This window comes from Phallusia mammillata, chromosome 1 (genome assembly GCF_965637545.1).
Source record: "Phallusia mammillata chromosome 1, kaPhaMamm4.hap1.1, whole genome shotgun sequence".
Taxonomy (NCBI): Eukaryota; Metazoa; Chordata; class Ascidiacea; order Phlebobranchia; family Ascidiidae; genus Phallusia; species Phallusia mammillata.
The window spans coordinates 27365973-27385784 of NC_137252.1; the positions used below are offsets into that span (position 1 = coordinate 27365973).

General features: G+C 35.9%; 2 protein-coding genes across 6 annotated transcripts; one reads left to right on the forward strand and one right to left on the reverse strand.

Annotated features, from left to right (window-relative positions):
* Window positions 1–1078: 1078 nt before the first annotated feature.
* Window positions 1079–10328, forward strand: LOC145221017 (protein disulfide-isomerase 2-like). Of its 5 annotated transcripts, XM_080087995.1 has the most exons (14): window positions 1081–1327; window positions 1555–1758; window positions 2382–2515; window positions 2926–3063; window positions 3879–3986; window positions 4235–4360; window positions 4595–4795; window positions 5105–5225; window positions 6742–6920; window positions 7412–7480; window positions 8090–8128; window positions 8210–8248; window positions 8380–8418; window positions 8737–9832. In XM_080087995.1, the coding sequence occupies exons 1-14, from the start codon at window positions 1174–1176 to the stop codon at window positions 8866–8868; spliced, it is 1683 nt and encodes a 560-aa protein (XP_079944121.1). In that variant the 5' UTR covers window positions 1081–1173; the 3' UTR covers window positions 8869–9832. The 5 variants fall into 5 exon arrangements, with proteins under 5 accessions (XP_079944124.1, XP_079944121.1, XP_079944122.1 ...); XM_080087996.1 differs by lacking the exon at window positions 8380–8418; XM_080087997.1 differs by lacking the exon at window positions 8380–8418 and having other exon boundaries at window positions 1082–1327; window positions 9783–10328.
* A 502-nt stretch (window positions 10329–10830) lies between these two features.
* On the reverse strand, window positions 10831–19081 carry LOC145221075 (lipid scramblase CLPTM1L-like). The gene is made up of 15 exons (XM_080088000.1): window positions 18873–19081; window positions 18558–18815; window positions 18408–18493; window positions 17706–17874; window positions 17290–17417; window positions 17149–17218; window positions 15915–16032; window positions 15282–15376; window positions 15122–15216; window positions 14464–14674; window positions 14040–14122; window positions 13920–13954; window positions 13760–13860; window positions 11909–12024; window positions 10831–11256 (listed from the first exon to the last, which is right to left on the reverse strand). Exons 2-15 carry the CDS (start codon window positions 18723–18725, stop codon window positions 11103–11105), a joined length of 1629 nt encoding a protein of 542 aa, XP_079944126.1. The 5' UTR covers window positions 18726–18815; window positions 18873–19081; the 3' UTR covers window positions 10831–11102.
* Window positions 19082–19812: the final 731 nt, after the last annotated feature.

The following is a 19812-nucleotide window of genomic DNA, read 5'->3' on the forward strand; positions in this document are numbered from 1 at the left end:
TTTAGAGCGGCTTGTTCAGAGATTACAACCAGCTGGGAAAATTTAAAACTTAAAATAGTAACATACTGAGTTTCTGGAAAAATATACTTGAAGCGTTGTTACAGCTGCATTGTTATTAAATGTAAAATATGATCTAAAACTGATTTTTTCACTCGTTTTCTGCCACGAAATATTGATGTAAACTGCTTTTTTTGCCAAAGAGATTTCATTAACTTTCTTCGATCAAAAAAGCTATAATGTTTTGTGCGGTAGCTCAAAGAATTGGGTCTATAAAACTGAGTAGCTGGAATTTTCTATAAATATGCCAACTCATGCTTCGGAAAGAAACGGAGAAGTTTGATCGGATTTTGTTAGTTACAATAGATGACCCTTGTTAACTTTTTTGTCTTGCCTATTTACTCGCACCTTTAGTGTACGAGCTGAAAATGTTTATATTTAAACAGTGTTTACGACAGGACAGGACGTTAGAGGGTTGTAAGAAAAACACTTGTTTGTTTCAGTACACCTCTCCCACGTCATTTTAGAGGTAAAGCTGTGATTATTTTTAGTCTTGTCGATCTTGACAAGAGACCGAATTAAAGGTCGTTTGATTGCGTCACACTTCATCCAGTCAGCATGCCTCAGGGCAGATGAAATGTGTTTGTCCAGTGATCAAGCCTACGTGGCCTTAAAACAAAACCGTATGCCAATTAATAACCAGTAAATATTTTTGCTTGGTTTAACGCCCGCATATTCTCCTGTTATTTTACTACAGCCTTGCTGGACAACTGAAATTAACCTGTATGTGTAACGAAAGTGAACATTTACTATTTAGGTCATAAAACAAAATTTGTAACTTACTACAACGGTTTTCCGAAGGAAAAATAACCAAAACGAAGCAAAACAAACACAAATAACGGTTTTGATTTTGCCTTGGGTGTTTATATGACACAGCATTACAACCGTGACGAGCTTTGGCCAATGAGAAAACAACACGGTTTGTGACGAAGTATGGCGTAGCATTACTCAGCATTTTACATCGCCACGTCTTGCTCCTTTTTCGCACGTTTCTCTCCGAATTTTTCAATTGGACCGCTCATGCATAGCACAGTTCTTTCTGATTTACGTTGTAGGTGTTAAGACCGGTTTTATTTGTAGTAATAGTTCTTTTGTAACACGGTAAAGTCACCCAAAATGAAGGTCCTTGTTTTTGTTGCCCTGTTTTGCCTGGCACGTGCGGATCTCGACGGTGCGCCGGAAATTAAAGAAGAGGGCGGAGTTTTGGTTCTCAATAAAGACAATTTCGACTATGTAATGACAAACAACAAACACGTTTTGGTCGAATTCTGTGAGTATACCATATATTTATTAAAGTGTAATAGCTTAGCTTGCTGCACAGCACAGCCACACAGTAATACAACTTTTTAACGGACGTTTGGCATGATATATTATATACGTGCTGCTAAAGTTGTTATCTTTAACATACTTTAAACAATATGAAAATGAAGATCTGTCGAAGGTACTTACAATGTGCCCAAATTTATAACTTCCAAATGAAATGTGAATAATTTCAAGATGCCCCATGGTGTGGCCATTGCAAGGCACTTGCACCAGAATACGAAAAAGCTGCCACTACCCTTAATGAAGATGAAGATACTTCGGCAATTAAGTTAGCCAAAGTTGATGCCACAGTGGAATCTGATTTGGGCACAAAGTACAAAGTGCGTGGTTACCCAACACTTAAATTCTTTAAGGATGGCAAAGATTCAGAATATGGAGGTATGTCACAGACAGTAAATCTGAGTAAAACTTTAAATTTGTAACTACAGATGCACCCTGGTGTGTTCATTGTGTTGAACTTGAAAAAGAATGGAAAAAGGCTGCTCAAATTCTCAAGACTAGCATGCCAGAAACAAAAATGGCTAAAATCGATGGCTCTATAGAGTCAGAGTTGGTTGATAGAATGCATATTACGGGATACCCTGGCATTTTGTTTTGTAAAAACCATGGAAACCGAACTATTCATTACAATGGCAAGACTGTGTGTCTAGACAAGTCTGGGTTGTAGAAAATGGGGCTTGTGGTTTACTTTAAGATGTAGTTAAACAGTATCTAGATTTGTTACTTTTGTAGTTGCAAGAGTTGCCTTATTTGGAACATTGTTATTACAAACTTTATTTGGCATTGCATTCGAATTAAAAATATAACATGAGAAATTTAAACACAATCTTAGATTCTATTTGGTTTTAAAGGATTTGTTATTAATTTGTAAAAGAATATTTGATAACAACGTTCCAAAATGACATGCATGAATGATTGGTGTTAAAAAAGGCATAAAAATAGTAGTGTGCATGAATGAAAATAGTTTTTGGAAAAAGTTTCTAGACAAATGTGTGTTACAGGGGGAAGAACTGCCCCTGAAATTGTCAACTGGTTAAAGAAAAAGACTGGTCCCCCTGCAAAAGAACTAGGCAGTGATGAGGATGTGACAAAGATCAAGGCCAACAATGAAGTGGTTGTCATTGGACACTTCACTGTAAGTTGTACATGTGGAGTGATTCTTTTTGTGTAGTTTAGTATTTTTGAAGCATGTTAGAAGTTTCTTTGAACTGCCCCTAGTGGACACAAAAATTTTTTTTGGCCAACACGTTTCAAAACGTTTTTGCTCATGTATGAATTTATTCATAAATTATTTTAAGTTTGAATATAGATAAGTTTGCTGCTATTGGTAAGAAGTTTTGTGCTAAAGTACATTGTGCAATAAACTCCACAACTTACAAAGACCATGACAGTAATAAAACATCATGGGATCCTTATTGGCTTGTTTGCCTTATTAAAATTTCGTAAAGTGTTTAAAACAAATATTTTCACATTGAAACAAAAATGCCATAGTTTTTGTGTAAACCTTTTTGAATCTGATTTATCCATTCTTTTCTTGTATTACAGGATATGGGCAGTGACGCTGGAAAGAAATTTATTGAAGTAGCTGACACAGTTGATGATGTTGTGTTTGCTTACATCACTGATGCCGGTGTTGCTTCTAGAGCTACGGTAAACACCAACGAGGTTGTCATTTTCAAAAAGGTATGCCAACACAATTTGTACAATAAGTTTGACCACTACTTTCCTTACACCCTAGACAAAATTTTCTTGCTGCTTAACTTTCATTTTCTTGAATTGCAGATTAAAAGTGATTAAACTTGTTTTTGTGCCCTTGTATATTTTTGGTTTAAAACTTTATTCGAAAAGTAGTGGTTCATTTGTCTGAGTTTTTTAAAGATCGGTAACAAAGTTGAAAAGACTGACAGTGCTTCAATCAACGAAGAAAAAATTGTGCCTTGGGTCTATAGGGGGGTTTCTCCTTTAGTCCAAGAAATGTGTGAAGAGGTACCCATTAAAAATGCAGATAGTTGCATTGTGCAGTTTGCATTCTGTTTGCACAGCATGGGGTACAGGGTATACTAGCCTGTTGATTGCTACTGGTTTTGTGCCCAGTAAGTCTTTACCCTTTATACTTGAGAAACAAAGTTAATTATTTCAGTGGTTTTCAATCTTTTGGTCTCCAACTAGTATGACTTCAAATACATTGACGTTACTTTAAAAAAGTGCTTAACCTAATTCTGTGATGTGAAATACTGAAAATGTAAAATTGTGCACTAAAACTTTTTGAAAATCCAATGTGGATAGCCACTGCCCCAAATTTTTTGACATTAAAAATATGGTTAACATAACATTATTCAAACATCCAACCAAAGAAAATTGTTAATGAATGGGAACATTTGCTTGGCACAAAAATCTCCAGTATTATACTGTAGACATGTTTTGGTTGAGGGTGCATGAAATGTGTTTTGCGTAGTTTATGTAGTTGTAAGATTTTTTGTGTTTTCTTGTGGTGTTAGTTTGATGAAGGACGTGCCGAATTTAAAGGGGACATTACAAATGGTGATGAGCTTGCGGAATTCGTAAAAGGAAATCAACTTCCTTTGGTAACAGAATTTACCTCGGAGGTAATGGCCTGAATTTGTCATTTTAACTTTTAAATTGTAATGTAAATTCTGACATTTTTCAGGAATTTTGGTAACAAATAGTGCTTAGCTCAGCTTTTGTAGTTAATATTTGCTTGTGGTGAAGGGTAATGGATTTATGGTTACTGATTTTATTGTAATATTATAGTGTATAAGAACAGTAAAAAGTACACTGTGTTAGTTTTAAACTCTCTAACTGAAGATTTTAACTTTGCGTGTAATAATTGCAGACCGCACCCAAAATCTTTGGAGGTGAAATTCAAGTACACAATCTTTTGTTCATCTCCAAAGCCAGTGAAGAGTTCGACCAAAATCTTGCTCAATTCAAAGAGGCTGCTGCCAACTTCAAGGGAAAAGTAAATAATTAGTTTTTTATTGCTGCTTTTACTGCTACTGACAGTCAAACTGTTTTGCAAAAACTAGTAATCCAGTTTAGCTCTTCTGGCAATCGTATTTTTTCCCAAAGTTACGAAAAGTTGGAATAAAGAATGCATTTGCCAAAGAGCTCTATAAACTTGATTACTAGTACTACGCGCATTCAGTGTTATTTACCCTGACAAAACTTTAAAAAAAATTTTATGTATTTTTAGGTCCTTTTCATCTATGTTGACACGGAGACTGAAGATAACCAGAGAGTAATGGAATTCTTCGGGCTTGCCAAGGATGATATTCCCGACTACAGAATCATCAAGATGTCTGAAAACATGGCCAAGTTTAAACCTGACACCAAAGATCTGTCTGCTGATGCCATCACCAAATTCACAGAAGGTGTCTTGACTGGTGACACCAAGGTGGGTTTGGTCAAGTGTGGTTCGTTAAATCAAAACTCATTTCTGTACAGTTCCACACCTTTGGTTTGGACCGTTCTAAGACATTAAATCTGACCTTACTCATGTTAAGTATTTTGTGGGCTTTTTGAGGTTTCTTTTTTTGCATTAGATTTTCAACCTAAAATAGCATACAAAACAATTTTTAGAATAAAGTATTTTAATGCTACCCTCTTGAAAAAAGACTTGTGTAATAAGAAATATCACCTAAAAAATTACACTTTTATTGACAATTTGTTTTGTGAATTTGTTGGTAATTTTCCTTTATTACAGCGTCACTTAATGAGTGCAGACATTCCTGAAGATTGGAACAAGGGTCCAGTAAAGGTTCTCGTTGGCAAAAACTTCAAGGAAATTGCCTTCGACAAGTCAAAGAAAGTTTTCGTTGAATTCTGTAAGTACAAACTCATATCATCTGAAAACAGGCCACATTTTAACTGACAATACATTACCATCCTGGGCTAAAAGCAGCAATTGGATCTTCTGTGTTTCAGAATTTGAACCTGTTTTTATAAGGGTACATGCTTTAGCCAGTGGGTATTACCCTGTATGTAATTTTCTCCAACAGGGGCAATTTGACATTTTGGGGGCTTTACTCTAAAAAATTTTACTACTGTGATGTAATGTTAGTTTCTGAAAGAGGATAAACAAAATGTATTGGGTTGTTCTCAGGGTTTATGATATAAAATATCATGAACCACTGACAGAGTCAAATTCCATTAAACATGATTGGCAATGCATGACCTGGACCTGATGCGTGAAGGGGTTCGATTTGACCTGAACTTATAGAAACTGTTATTTGGACTGAAGCTTTTTCACAAACTAGTTGCCAGATCTGCATGCTGAACTGTTATGGTGTGTTTCCAGATGCGCCCTGGTGTAAGCACAGTAACAGTTTGTCGCCTATTTGGGAAAAGCTTGCCATCAAGTTTCAGTCCAACCCAGGAGTTGTCATTGCAAAGATAGATGGGACTAAAAATGAAGTGCCTGGAATTCAGACGATTGCATATCCGACAATGTTGCTTTTTCCTGAGGGCAGCCAGAACAGAGTATGTAGTTGTGAACCATTGTAATGACAGTTAAGCTTTTAGTGCAGATTTAGTTTAGTTAAAAGGACAAAGCAGAAAAATTTTCACAATTTTTCTGTTTTGAATTTTGTTCACTGAGAGACTTTTTAAGTAGGATTGCAAAATTTGAAATTTTCAATCCAAGTAGTGATGTAGGTATTCCCTAGCCATGTAGCTGATTCTTTGCAGCATTCTCTGATGCAGGGCTTCTCAAACTTTCTTGCTCTGCGACCCCAATATAGAAAAGCAATTTGTGCGTGACCCATTGATGGGTGTAGCCTATACACATGAATGATGCTTAAACAATAAATTAACGCATGTATACCATTTATTGTGACAATGTCATAATAACGGATGTTTCACAACCCCCAAATTATATTCCGCGACCCCAATTTTGGTCGCGATCCACAGTTTGAGAAGCCCTGCTCTAATTCACTTACTTTCGAAATGCAAGCTTGCCCAGTAAACAACCATCAATCGGTGATTATGAGCCCTATTTTCTCAGGCCTCATGTAATGGTTCCTACTACATGCCTCCTTGCATTAAAAAAAACATTATTATTTCCTAACAATACCTTGTTTTTACCCTTGACACTTTTTTTAGGAATAAACAAACTTTTCTTTTTTACTTTTTGTTTATTGTTTAGCCCTATCTTGTGTTTTTTTTGTTTTAGTTGTTAAAAGTAACTTTTAACAGCATTAAGATTTAATTGTCAAAGACATTGTTCTGCCTAACCCAGAAAATGTCTGCAATAAAGTCAGAACATATACTTTAGCAGCAAAAACTAGTACAGTATATCATTGGTGGTAGCATCAACTGCATTAAACCACTTTCATATGGCAGATGCCCCATGGTGTGGTCACTGCAAGAGCCTTGCACCAACCTGGGAAAAACTTGGTGAGAAGTTTGGATCCAATGATGATGTAATTATTGCCAAGATGGATTCCACCGCAAACGAAGTTGAAGACTTTGAAATCAGTGGTTTCCCAACCTTGAAATTTTTCCCCTCTGGAAGTGATAAGGTAATGTTTGATGCAGCAACTGGTGGTGGTTTAGAATAAAATGACAAAAGCAGTAGCTAGTGTCCATGGATTGCATACAAATCTACAGTTACATTGGCTGAGATTTGCATTGTTCTGTGCAAAAAAACAACTTGGGAGCAATAGTTGTGATTTGTGACACATGTTTTACATTAACTAAAACCCAAACCCTGCAAGCAAAAGTTGTCTTTTAATCAGTGATTTCTGATTTTATTGTGCTGCCTCCGGTTAAAACACAAAACTGATAATGACTCAACCTGACAAGAAACTTAGAACCTTGGCAAGCATGTTAACAAATTTTACCAAGCACATAAAGTATTTTCTTTTGTGTTCAAACTTTTTTGTCTTCAAAACAATTTTTGCTGCATAGTGCACCTATGAGATAAAACAATTTTTGGGGCATACCTCTTATATAAATGTGGAGTAGCTTACCAATACAAGTGTCCAATAACCATATGAAATCTTCGTCACAGATCCTAGACTATGAAGGAGACCGTACTGTTGATGCCATGGCCGAGTACGTGGAGTCTAATGGAGAAAAAGTGAGTGGTGGTGGTGAAGAGGAATCAGAGGAGGTGTGTAGTTGCGTAGATGGTTGTGGGTTTAACAATTTAGCTAACTTTTTTGCCTTAACACCAAACAACAGCTTAATTAAAAACGTACATGTACATTACACAAAGCAAGTGTGTGTCCTTGAAGGAAGGCTTGGGAGCGAAAAAGTTTTTTTAATTTGCGCTTTCTAAAAAATTTGAATCCATCATAAAAGGTCAACTTTTAGTCATGACTAACAAGTTTAGGGTGTTTGTAAAATACAAACCCTTACAAATTACACATTTGGAAAATGCCAAACCACCCCTTGTTTATGTGGATCTCCCCTTCAAACTTATGACAGGCCTGTACAAGTTGCTTGTGTAGTGTAGAATATTGCTTCGTAGCTGTGTTGCTGCTGGTATACATCGATTTAGTGGCAGCAGTGCAATGTGCTTTGTGTGTGTCTTGGTCCAGCTTTTTTAAGATTGGTGTAAGTGGTACAGGGAAGACAGAAAGTTGTTGCATGATAAAGTGTGGAATGCCAGTAGCCAAGATTGCAAGAACCAGGTTAGTTAGGTTTTTAGGTGGAAATATTTTTGACCCAGTTTGTAATATTTTAGGGAGGTGAACCAACTGACGGAAAGCCCCCACCCAAAGAGGTTTGTAACTTTAGTTTCTTATGTGGAAGTGTTCTACTGAGCGCAGATTTGGTTGTTTACATATTTCTTTTTGCCCTATAGTATGCCCCACCAAATGCCCATGACAACGATCCAAAAGATGTAAGTTGTTTGTCAGAATTTATGTTTAACCTGTAAATTTTGCAAGTCTAAACTGTGTGACTGCTTGTGGAAGAAATGTGGAAATAGTTTTCAATAAAATTTGGGATTTTGACAATATATGTCCCATTTAGGCTCCGAGAATGCCTGAACCAAATCATGAAGAAATTCAGGTTTGTTTTGGCTGGAACTTTAGATGCATGTTTTTAAAGAACAAAGTTGTCATAGGTTTTGGTTTTAGCTGGTTGTGGTCTTGTAAACCAATAAAATAAAATGATTGACAGCATGTTTAAATACAAGAAGATTTTTTAAGTTTGGTGGTGGATTTGGGACACAATAGTTAGTTGTGTGAGGTATGTTTTGTGTGTTATATATAGGAAAGAAATAGAGATACAAAAGTGCTTGCAAAAAAGGTTCTTAGTCTGATAGTGGTTCGGGTGGAGGAAAGTATTCAGAAGTGTGCTTAAAAGATTTTGTACAATGTTGCTTAGAAAAAAATGATGGAAGAATTAAGTGATCTGTTGCCAAAGGAAGATCCCAAAGAAACTGTTAAGAGAATGCAAGAGGAAATCCGTGCCAAAAAGGAAGCAGAAGCGAAAAAATCAAAGCATGGAGAGCTTTAGACAGTTCAAGATAGTTTCTGCTTATGTGTCCTCACATTTTTTTGCAAAAGTTATTGTGTACTGTCTACACAGAAATTTGGCGTTTAGTTTAATAAAGTGATAATAGTATGTGTGATTTTTGTTTGTGGTTTTATTTTTGCAAAAGAACCACGTTGTTAGTCTGTGAAATTTCAGACAATTTTAATTGGGTTCTTCGGTATTCCTTGGACAAAATTGAAAACTGTCTTTAGTTTTGAAGAAAACTCTAAATATGTGCATTTGAAACTTTACTCCTACAGAACAAGTTTTTTCATCATGGCTTACTGATGACTAGTTTTTGTTTGGGGACATATAACTATTACCAGTGAAATCAGTTCTTTTTTTGCATTTAAAAACACCTAATACACGGATAAATTATTTGTTGAATAAATATAGAAATAAAATGCTCAATGAAAATACCTGAATCTGAAGGCCTGACGTTAAAATTCTGTGTTTGTTACATTGCGGTGTATGAACCAGAGTCTAACTCTAACCCTTAAGACAGGACTGCTGAAAAAATATTCTATGATGTGCGCATGTATAAGCCAAATTGTTTAGATGATCAGGTTTAATATAAGTTATTATTTTAACTTTGCCCGAAGCACTTGTATCGTAAACATAGGATGCAGTGACATTAACATCATTTTTAACCTGCAATATATAGGAAAGCCACCTTTCAGTTGGTCTAGTTTTCAAAAAATGTGCAAAATAAATTTATTAAAACAGTAGAAGACAATTGGGATTAACTGAAAGAAAAAAAAGGAAGAAAAACATTTTGCCCATTTTGTACAAATAATAGCTACAAGCCATGTTGTAGTTTTTGGGTTACACAAGCCCACAAAAAAAATACCATCTACCCGGTAAAATCTTTTATTATTTGTTTTTGCTTTCCAAAGGAGGATATTGATGAAGAAATGGATGATGCAATGCCAGAAGAGAGCGATGTTGACTCAACAGGCAAAGATGAGCTGTAAGAAGTGAATTACCAAGCTGCTGGCAATGAGGGATGAAGTCGTTTTGGCAGCATACCTGTGTTTGTGTACATTTACCAACAATCCGGGATAGTTCTTTTCTGCACTCCACTTTAAAATAAACAACATTTTTACAGACCTATACATTTTTGTTGTTGAACTTTTGGTATATTTCCCTGTCTGTAGTAACGGTTCCTATAAATTGTGACTACCCTTTCTAGTACCGTGTTTCCTTAGCAAATGGTGAGCCCCTTGCCTCCCTTTTTCTGAAGTGTTTTTGGCTCACCCTGCGCTATGCATTCGTGCCATAGAGTTTCTCTATCACTGTTGAGCTGCAGTTGCTAAGTGATATAATCTTCCCTCGCTAAAATATCATAGTTTATCTTTTGCGAAACATTTTTCGGGTGTACCGTCGGGTGATAAATAAACAAATTCGTTATTGCTGCTACTAAAAAGCAGTACGGTCCATTACCGGCAGACTACTTTTGTTGTCCGACTAAAGTGTAGTAGCTATGGAAAAGTATAATGCTGAAAGAATTCGTTAGAAGTATGGAACAAATGGCAGGTTTACATAGTTGCTCCGTGTGGAAATTTTAACAACAAAAGTAACTTTGAAGAGCCAGACAGAAGTGCGCCAGCTGAACCTGCTTTCATCGTAAATCTTTGCTCGGGCAATATGCCGCTCTGATACAATGGGTTAAATCAGACTTTTTTAGTCTGGTATTAAGTATGCTGTAAGCGGCAGACTCACAAATGGTTCGCAAGACACCTGTCTTCGTACACGGCGAAAAAAATGTATTATTAGGATTTATGTTTCTTTTCCATCTGACAACCTTAAGGAATCGATATCCGTCATTACGTAAAAAGAAGTTAAGAATTTAGATACTCTGCAACCCTGGTAATAAATCTGTCATATAGTTTAAATTTGACCCAAAGGAACAGCTCACCATTTCAAAAAGGCTCTGTTTATCTCTAGAGAACAAAACATAAAGTGTATTTCAACACAAGCATGTAATCAAACACAAAGCAATGCACAAATTCACTGAGCAACAGCACTAGCAGTCATGGTATTTGTTTCTGTTTTGTTTTAAGCAATTCCACAGTGTAGGTTTAATTATTTTCACCTACACATGACAATAAAGTCAGTAGCATTTGCAATTAATGCAGCATACGTGTTTGACGTTGCACGAGAGATTGCTTCAAAGAATTCACTAAGCTACTTAAAAGGAAAGTAAATCTGTAGGGTTATTTGTTTTTCTTGCTTTCATTTAACTTTTCTTTGCTTTTGCCTTCCGGCGAAGATTTTACTGTTTCATTGGTTCTTAACATGTCACTTTTGCTGTCATCTTCATATGCCATGCCAAATTCATTTGGTCTGGACTTATCAACTGGGTATAACCTACACAAGAAAAGCAAAACTCATTTTAACATATGATTTTATGTCGATGATAGTGGTTTTCATCAAGGATATGATGAATTAACTAATCCTAAAAGTTTCTTGTTAAAATTTTAAACCAGGGAGTCGAACCGGAACTGAACCCGAACCCGCGAACCGGTTTGAGCGGTTAATTTCATTAATCCCGAACCCAAACCGCTAATTATAATTTTCTAAAAACCCGAACCGGAGTTGAACCCAACATTTTGTTTGTCGTTGGAACCGAACCAGTAAAAAATGCAGTCTGTTTTATATTTGGTGATTTTTTTTTTCAAAACAGCGTACTAAAGAATACAGGAGATAACACTTACGGGGCGTGTCAAAAATAACAGTGCACGGGCAAATTTTTTTGGATTTTGATAAGGCCAAGCAGATGATGGGTAGGATTAAATTAAAACGAATAAAAATTTAAACCGGTTTAAAAACTGCAAACGGGTTCGGACCGGATAATTTGCTGGAACCGGAACAAAACCCGAAAATATACATTTTCAAAAACCTGAACCGAACCCTTAAAAACAAAACCAAGTGAACCCGAACCGAACCTGAACCCATATGACAAGCAGTTCGACTCCATTTTAAACATTAAAATGGCACTTTTTTAATTTAAACAGCTCACCATAACTGGTACAAATAGCAGAAAAATACCACATCATCACGAAAGCAAGCAACACGGTGACTGGTTGGCATTTTGATGATAAAGGCAAATATATCGTCAATGAAGGTGTTGAATGCCTGAGAAGGAAAAAATAACTAGAAGGGTGGCTTAGCACATTTTACTATAGCATATACACTACAACCTATTCTGCAAACTGTAATATATTCTCTATATTTATTTATATTGGGTCCCATATTAGCCAACATTTTTATAATCTTGATTTGTTTCTGCAGGCAGAAACTCATGGGTCCCCAAAACCGCAAAGTTGTAAACAGACAACCATAAGAAACGGTGCTATAAAGTCAAACACAGTGATTGGTAGTGTTACTTAAAAAAACAAGTTATGTAAAGTACAAACTGTCCAAATCTCATGCAATTGAGACATTGTTATAAGTTTGTGTGCCTAAATAGCATAAAACACTGACATCTCAAAATGGCATATTATACAAACTGTCAAAATGTATTGTTGATTAATTCACCCATTTTGGGGGGTTGGTAGGGTAAATATTAGGGCTGCAGGGTGGAACACAATATTTGACAGCTACAAATGCCAAATTAAAAAAACTATCAAAAATTCATCCAAATCGGACGTTTTATAAACAATAGGTGGCTTAAGCAGTAAATATTGGGCTACATGGTGAAACACAATAATCGACGCCCTAAAATGGAACAATGAACAAACTGTCCAAATTTCATCCAAATCGGACATTGTTTAAAAAATCACCCATTTTTGGGGTCTAGTGGGGTGAATATTGGGGCTACAGGGTAAAACACAACAAACGATGCCCTAAAATGGCACAATGAACAAACTGTCCAAATTTCATCCAAATCGGACATTGTTTAAAAAATCACCCATTTTAGGGGGCTAGTGGGGTAAATATTGGGGCTACAGGGTAAAACACAACAAACGATGCCCTAAAATGGCACAATGAACAAACTGTCCGAATTCCATCCAATTCGGACATTGTTTAAAAAATCACCCATTTTAGGGGGCTAGTGGGGTAAATATTGGGGCTACAGGGTAAAACACAACAAACGATGCCCTAAAATGGCACAATGAACAAACTGTCCAAATTTCATCCAATTCGGACATTGTTTAAAAAATCACCCATTTTTGGGGTCTAGTGGGGTAAATATTGGGGCTACAGGGTAAAACACAACAAACGATGCCCTAAAATGGCACAATGAACAAACTGTCCAAATTTCATCCAAATCGGACATTGTTTAAAAAATCACCCATTTTAGGGGGCTAGTGGGGTAAATATTGGGGCTACAGGGTAAAACACAACAAACGATGCCCTAAAATGGCACAATGAACAAACTGTCCAAATTTCATCCGATTCGGACATTGTTTAAAAAATCACCCATTTTAGGGGGCTAGTGGGGTAAACACTGGGGCTATCGAGTCAAACAAAACAAATGGCACATCTACATAACCATATCTACCATCTGTGAAAATTTCATCCAAATCCATCAAACATTTCTTGGCAAAGTGGGGTGGACAAACTTGAGGGAAGAAGAAAAAAAAAAGAAAAAAAAAGAAAAAACAAGAAAAAAAAAAAAACAAATCGAGTAAAATCAAAATGTGTCCCCTTCAGGGAAGGGGACCCATAATAATGTAACAATACAGAACTATTTGGCAAGCATGACAAATAATTATTTGTTTATGATTATTGCAGACATTGCAATGAATATTCACAAAACCACACATACACTATTTATGGCACAACCTGAATCTTAATGCAAGGCTCACAGCAGTCTGACACAATAATGCATTTTTAGAATCTATCATAAAATCAAATAGTGCATTACCTTGTACATAAATGCACGCCAAGGAAGATGTGCCACCGATTTTAGTTTGTAGTTGATAAAGAGCTGGGGTAACATGAAAAGGAAACCAAAGGCATAGACAGCTGCAGTATAAAAAATAGTTATACTTTAAAAAAACAATATTTACAATTAAGCTACTTACCATTTACAAGACTCTGAATAATCCATGAATACCAACTACAAAAGTAGATGCAAGGTGTAAGCATTAGAACATTATTACATACATAAAATGGTATATGTTTTTAATCATATGTACACCTACCTCTTGTGGGGAACATAAAACAGTGAGTAGATAGCACCACCAATACACAATGGATACAGCACATAGGACAGATATTTGAGGGCCTGCCAAATATATTTGTTTCGGGTAAAATTTTTAATTATTTTCATGACAATAAAAAGCATGTACAATGTTGAATCTAGTATAGGATAGCATAGCATTTTGTAAAGAATTTGAGTTTGGTTCTTTGTTTTGACACACCTGTGAATGTTTTTATTTTGTGAAAGGCAATTTTTTTAATAACGTTATTGTATTCCTTTGTGTGGGTGTGGGTAATTTTGGTTTAACTCATACAAAGTGGCGGAAGAATTTTGTTGTTGTTGGCGTTGGATTTGTGCAATGACGTTGGAATTAACCATAGTTGAATGCCCTGGTTTAGAAAAAGCATGAGATCCGGCAGACCTACCTCATGGTCAAAGTTTTCAGTGTCTTTTTCTGTGTCAGTGGTACTTCCAAACTCAAGAGATGGTCGCAATCCAGTCCAGTGAAACTTTACCTTTAGGGCTTTCTTTACTTTCCATAACTCAATTATTGAGCTGATGCCAGCTGGAATCAACACCAAAAGGCTGGTTTGTTGATCAAGCAGGTACAGAAAGATTATAATTGTGCTGACAGATCTAAACAATAACAGAAAATATAATATCAAAATTCAATTCTTTTGGTTCAAATTAGGTGATAGATAACAAACAGCATTTTATTTCTTCTTTTGCTGGTCACATTGCACCCAACACTTGAAATGGGATAGTATTGCAATAATCATTTTAATATGAGTACTTTTTTCTAATATTGTATCAAATTTTTGACCACAAGGTGGGCTTGCGGTTAATTTTTTATATTTGGCATTTTCTTACTTGAACCTTTACTTATCATTACAAAACGTGTTTTATTATCAATGTAAAGCTGAAACTTTAAATGTTGGACTATTACCTTGGCGATGACAAAACCTATATTCAGAAAATTAGGTAGAACTATGTCTTGTAGAACTTTTTATTAAGCTGAGCTTCGATGGCAAAACAGTGTTGGTATGTAACAACCCAAAATAACACTTATATATTCCGCATTACCTGTACACAACTGTATGAAATGAAAGACCTGTCATGGTTTCCCGCTTCTTCCAATATGAAATATCATTTTTAAAAGCAAGGAAGTCAAAAATTATCTGCAAGTAACAAATATGTTTTAAATAGCAATTCCACATTGAACCAATAGTTTCAAAGCACTAACATGAAAAACCGAAACAAGAAATGTGAGACCAAGAAAAAATAAATTTGTCCCAGTGAAAATGCCTTTAATGTCATCAAGATCCTTTTCTGTAAATCCTGTGTTGACAAAAAGTCTTGTTTATTTAAGTATTATTTAATAAGGTATCAAGAATACGTATGTTTAGTGCCTAGCTTACTAAGCCTCAAAAACGATACTTCTTTATCAGCTAAACCAAAACCTGTTGAACATTGCACAATAGCATATGAATGTTAAGCAGTGGTGGCTCATGTACATGAATGTGGTACTGCAGCACCCCATATTTCCACTTCATATGGACAATAATTTTCAATATGCTAAGTCTACTTTGTTTGTTTCAAATTTTACCATGTATAATCTCTATATAAATGGTACCAAGTGCCAAAAAATAGAGCACTTTCACTCATGCTAAGCTGAAAAAGTAAGGTGGCAGTGTTGATGCTACAGTTACAATTGTTTATTGTGTTGCATATGAATATGATGGCAAGATGCCTGGATTACATATTGCCATTTTTGAACAAAATTCTTGGCAACAAGCTGAATCAGCAGTTTATGTCAGTACAGCTTTACTGTTTACTGTTTTTTTGCTGGCAGATTACAAGTCCTCTGTGCACTCACCTAAACTCTTCATTGCCTGCATTGACATGGTCATAGTGACCCAGAACCGCAGCTTTCCAATGGACATGGGCTCATAGTTTACTGTGAGGTTCATTGTTGTTGCATTTTTGGAAATTCTCTAAATGAAACAAAGCTTGGCTCTTAAATATGTTTTGTTCCTTTAGAACAGGGGCGGGCAACTTCTCCAGTCGGCGGGCCTGATGTGGGAAAATAAAGTACTTGGCGGGCCGGATTCCCGAATCGCTACATTAATCGCGTATTTATCCAGTGATTTAAAACGGATTTTTGACCACCTAAACCAGTGGTCTTCAACCATTTTAGCGAAATCACCCCCTTGCTAGGGCACTGACTCAATATCGCCCCCCATTATATCGTTTTTTTTAAAGTTCTTGACTCTTGAGCATTTGCGTGCAATTAGATTTACCCAGCACCAACGAATGCTTATGTTAACAGTTAAAACCCAATTTAATTGCTACAACAACACTGAGGGTCAATTTCACGCAATTCTAACGCATCCAAGCAAAGTTTATGACGTCATAGACAAGATAACATCATACGATTATGCGCAAACAATAGCTATTTTTGTTATTTTGATTAAAAGTAATGGGGCATTACTCGGCAAAAGAGAAACCTATACATTTCACATTAATAACTTACACTAGATTTATCAAATTTAAGGATGATACAAAAACTTTTTTGAAGCGCTAGCAGACCTATAGAAAGTGTAAAAGTGAAACAAGTTTGAGGGAAAGCTCGTTACCGTTATATTAAAAAGGTATAGCCGGTCACCATACATAGTGCATACACCAATTTAATGCATACACCACAGACTTAGATAGTTTTTTTTGCTTAGATAGTAACGGCGAGAAAGTTTTTTGCTATTGGGGAGCGTTACTGTCCGTTACAACTATATTTTGACGTAGTATGCAAGTAGTGGGGGTTTGCGTCAGACTGTGGCCGGGGGCCACATTACCATGTATGACCCGGAAACTGTCTGCGGGCCGGTCAAAATCCCGTCGCGGGCCGGATCCGGCCCGCGGGCCGTATGTTGCCCGCCCCTGCTTTAGAACCATGTTACTATACTGTGCAATTTACCTAGAAATGTAAACTACATAGTATGACATTGTATTTTTAGGAATAAAACAATTATAGAGATTAATACTTTACTTAGTACTTTTTTTCTTAGTCTTTCACATCAAACTGTTCAAATTTTTAAATTGGTATAATCACTTACCACTAGGTCACTTGTGACATAGGAAAGTTCGTCGATATACAAAATTGGATAATACATCCCATGCTCTGACCTTTGCACATACACAGAAATTTAAACCAAACTCCCACAAAATAAACTGACAAAAGACAACAACATATTTACCTGATCATTGGCCATATTTCTCCAGGTATCTTTTGGTAATCAAATACAAAAGGTTCGTTCATCACATGAAATGTCAAATGAGGCCGCCAGTGTGTTTCTGGCTTCTTGCTATCTGTACTGTGACTTTCCTTTAAACACACAAAAAAGAAATAGTAAGGTGACCCAAAGAGACTGTGCAGATTGTAACACAAACATTAAAATACACCACATTTTATCGCAATCTATTTCAGGACGTTTCCCATTTAGTAGCTCTAAATAACAATCACTTTAAGCAAAATCTGTTATTTTAGGTTATTACCACAATTATTTAAAAATATTGTTTAACGGCACTTATAAGTCAACGGCACTATAAATGTTTTTATTGTTAAACAAATAGATCAGTTATTGCAGATTCAGTAACATAGGTAAATACTTACAGAAGTATTTTTCATCAGCTGTATATAGGACACAGGAACTTTGTAATCTGTAATTCTGGTCACAGAACTCACACCATCAGACTTTGATTTACCAGATGGGAAAACATGGACATGAAGATACAGGGTTCCATTATTCTTTGTTTCACTTGGAATTGTCAAATTAAATGTGCTGGAACAAATTGTAAAAATTTACCATTCGAACAACATCACAGTTTAAGCAGAGTTTCTTAACTATCAGTTAATTTAACATTAGAACTTAAATACTGTTGTCATGTTTTTTGGGAAAATTATATTTTGCAAAAAATATTTCAATATGTGCCAACCAGGGAGGAATTTACTTTAATTTCTACCTGTGGTTTGTAAATACACACTTAAGTTCTGGGAATACAACCAGTAGAGTTGATAAAAGTCCTAATTTTAAATGGTTTTGAGTGGTTTAGCATCTACTATGTTGTCTTATAGGGAGGATTAAAATGTTTTGAATTGGTAAAGGGAGGAATTCGTCATAAAAGGTTGGGAACCACTGCACACTGCACTACAGTATTGTAGAAATGAGGGGGCAAATTTTATATGCATTTATGTTGATAATGTTATTTTGATTGAACTTACCAGTGTTTTATTTAAACAAATATATTACTTATTGTTTATTATACTTACCATGAAAACAAATGTAACAAACAAAAAGTAACATATTTAGCTTACTTTGAAAAATGCTCATCAAAATTTATTTTCCTCTCAAAAAGTCTTTTTTTAGGCTGTATTTCTGATACAGATGTGTAGAGTTTCATCTGAAAAGCAATAAATTAGGTAAAAGTTTTTGAAACACACAAAAAAAGCAAAGAACGAACTTACCTTCCAGGCAGTTTCTTTTTTCGAGTGAATCATTGATGATAGACAATACTTTACTCTGTCTGTACCGCATCCTTTGGGGTACCAAAGTTCATACAAAACCCACATTGTGTTTGCCAGATAAGCTGCCACCAACACAACAATAAGTGAAGTGAAGGAAAATACCTTCATTGCACAGCTGTGTTAAATTTCCGATTTCCTTGATTTTTAAAGGATGTGAAACACGACTATATGGCTGCAAGGTTGTCACAACACTGTAAGCTAATAAACAAAGAAAGTTGAGTACAATATCCTTTTACAAACGTTTTTGCAACTTACCTTTTCTTCTCAGCTCTTTCACGGTGTAGAGGAGGTTAGGGGATTACCCCAGGTCGATTTGTCTGTTGCCACGTGACCGTAAATGTGGAGTAACAAAAAAGTACCTAAATTTCCGTTTTAGTTTTACCCGAAATACGCTACGTAAGTGCGAACCTAAAACTGTTAAGTGGCTCCGATTATGATTTCCAAAGCGTAATTTGTTGACAGCAGTGGTCCTTAAAGTTGGCGTTAGTGTCATCTGGAAAATGGAGGTATTTTGTAATCATAAAAGAAAATGGAACTCATACATCGGCATAAAAACCCAAAAGAAAATGGGACTCATACATCGGCAAATAATCAAGAAAAATGATAAACTAGTAAATTTCTTAAGTACCAACATTTTTATGGTTTTGCTATGTATTCTTTGAGTTAATGTCTGTAGAAGGAGCGTTTTGAAATCAACAAGTTGCTTATGGGGTAGAACAAACAATGTTTCCAGTGGTTTTGCATGGACACATACATTATAAATGCAAGTGGACGTTCAAATTTTCATTCAAAAGGCAAAACTGAGAATTTGAACACCGGTAAACACATGTGGTTTTGAAACATAATCTTACATGAATTGCAAAAAGTCAATTCAAACCGCATGTCATAACAGACGATTTATGGACCGTTTTCCATCGCGCACTGTACCGCGACAAAATCACTCAAGCGCGCATAAATCACGCGACTGTTCGGCAACCTCGGCATTACGTCATTTCGAGTAAGGGGAGAACAGGGCTGAGTGCGATGACTGCTGCGTACATCTTTTTATAGTTGGATGGCTTGATAAATTAGTCATTGACGCCAGCTAGGGGACATCGTGCGGAAGAACAGGCACTTGAAATAACTGTGGTCAGAAAAGTAACTGCGGTATACGATGAAGAAGTAAAGAACAGAACAAAAACTACCGGTTAATGGC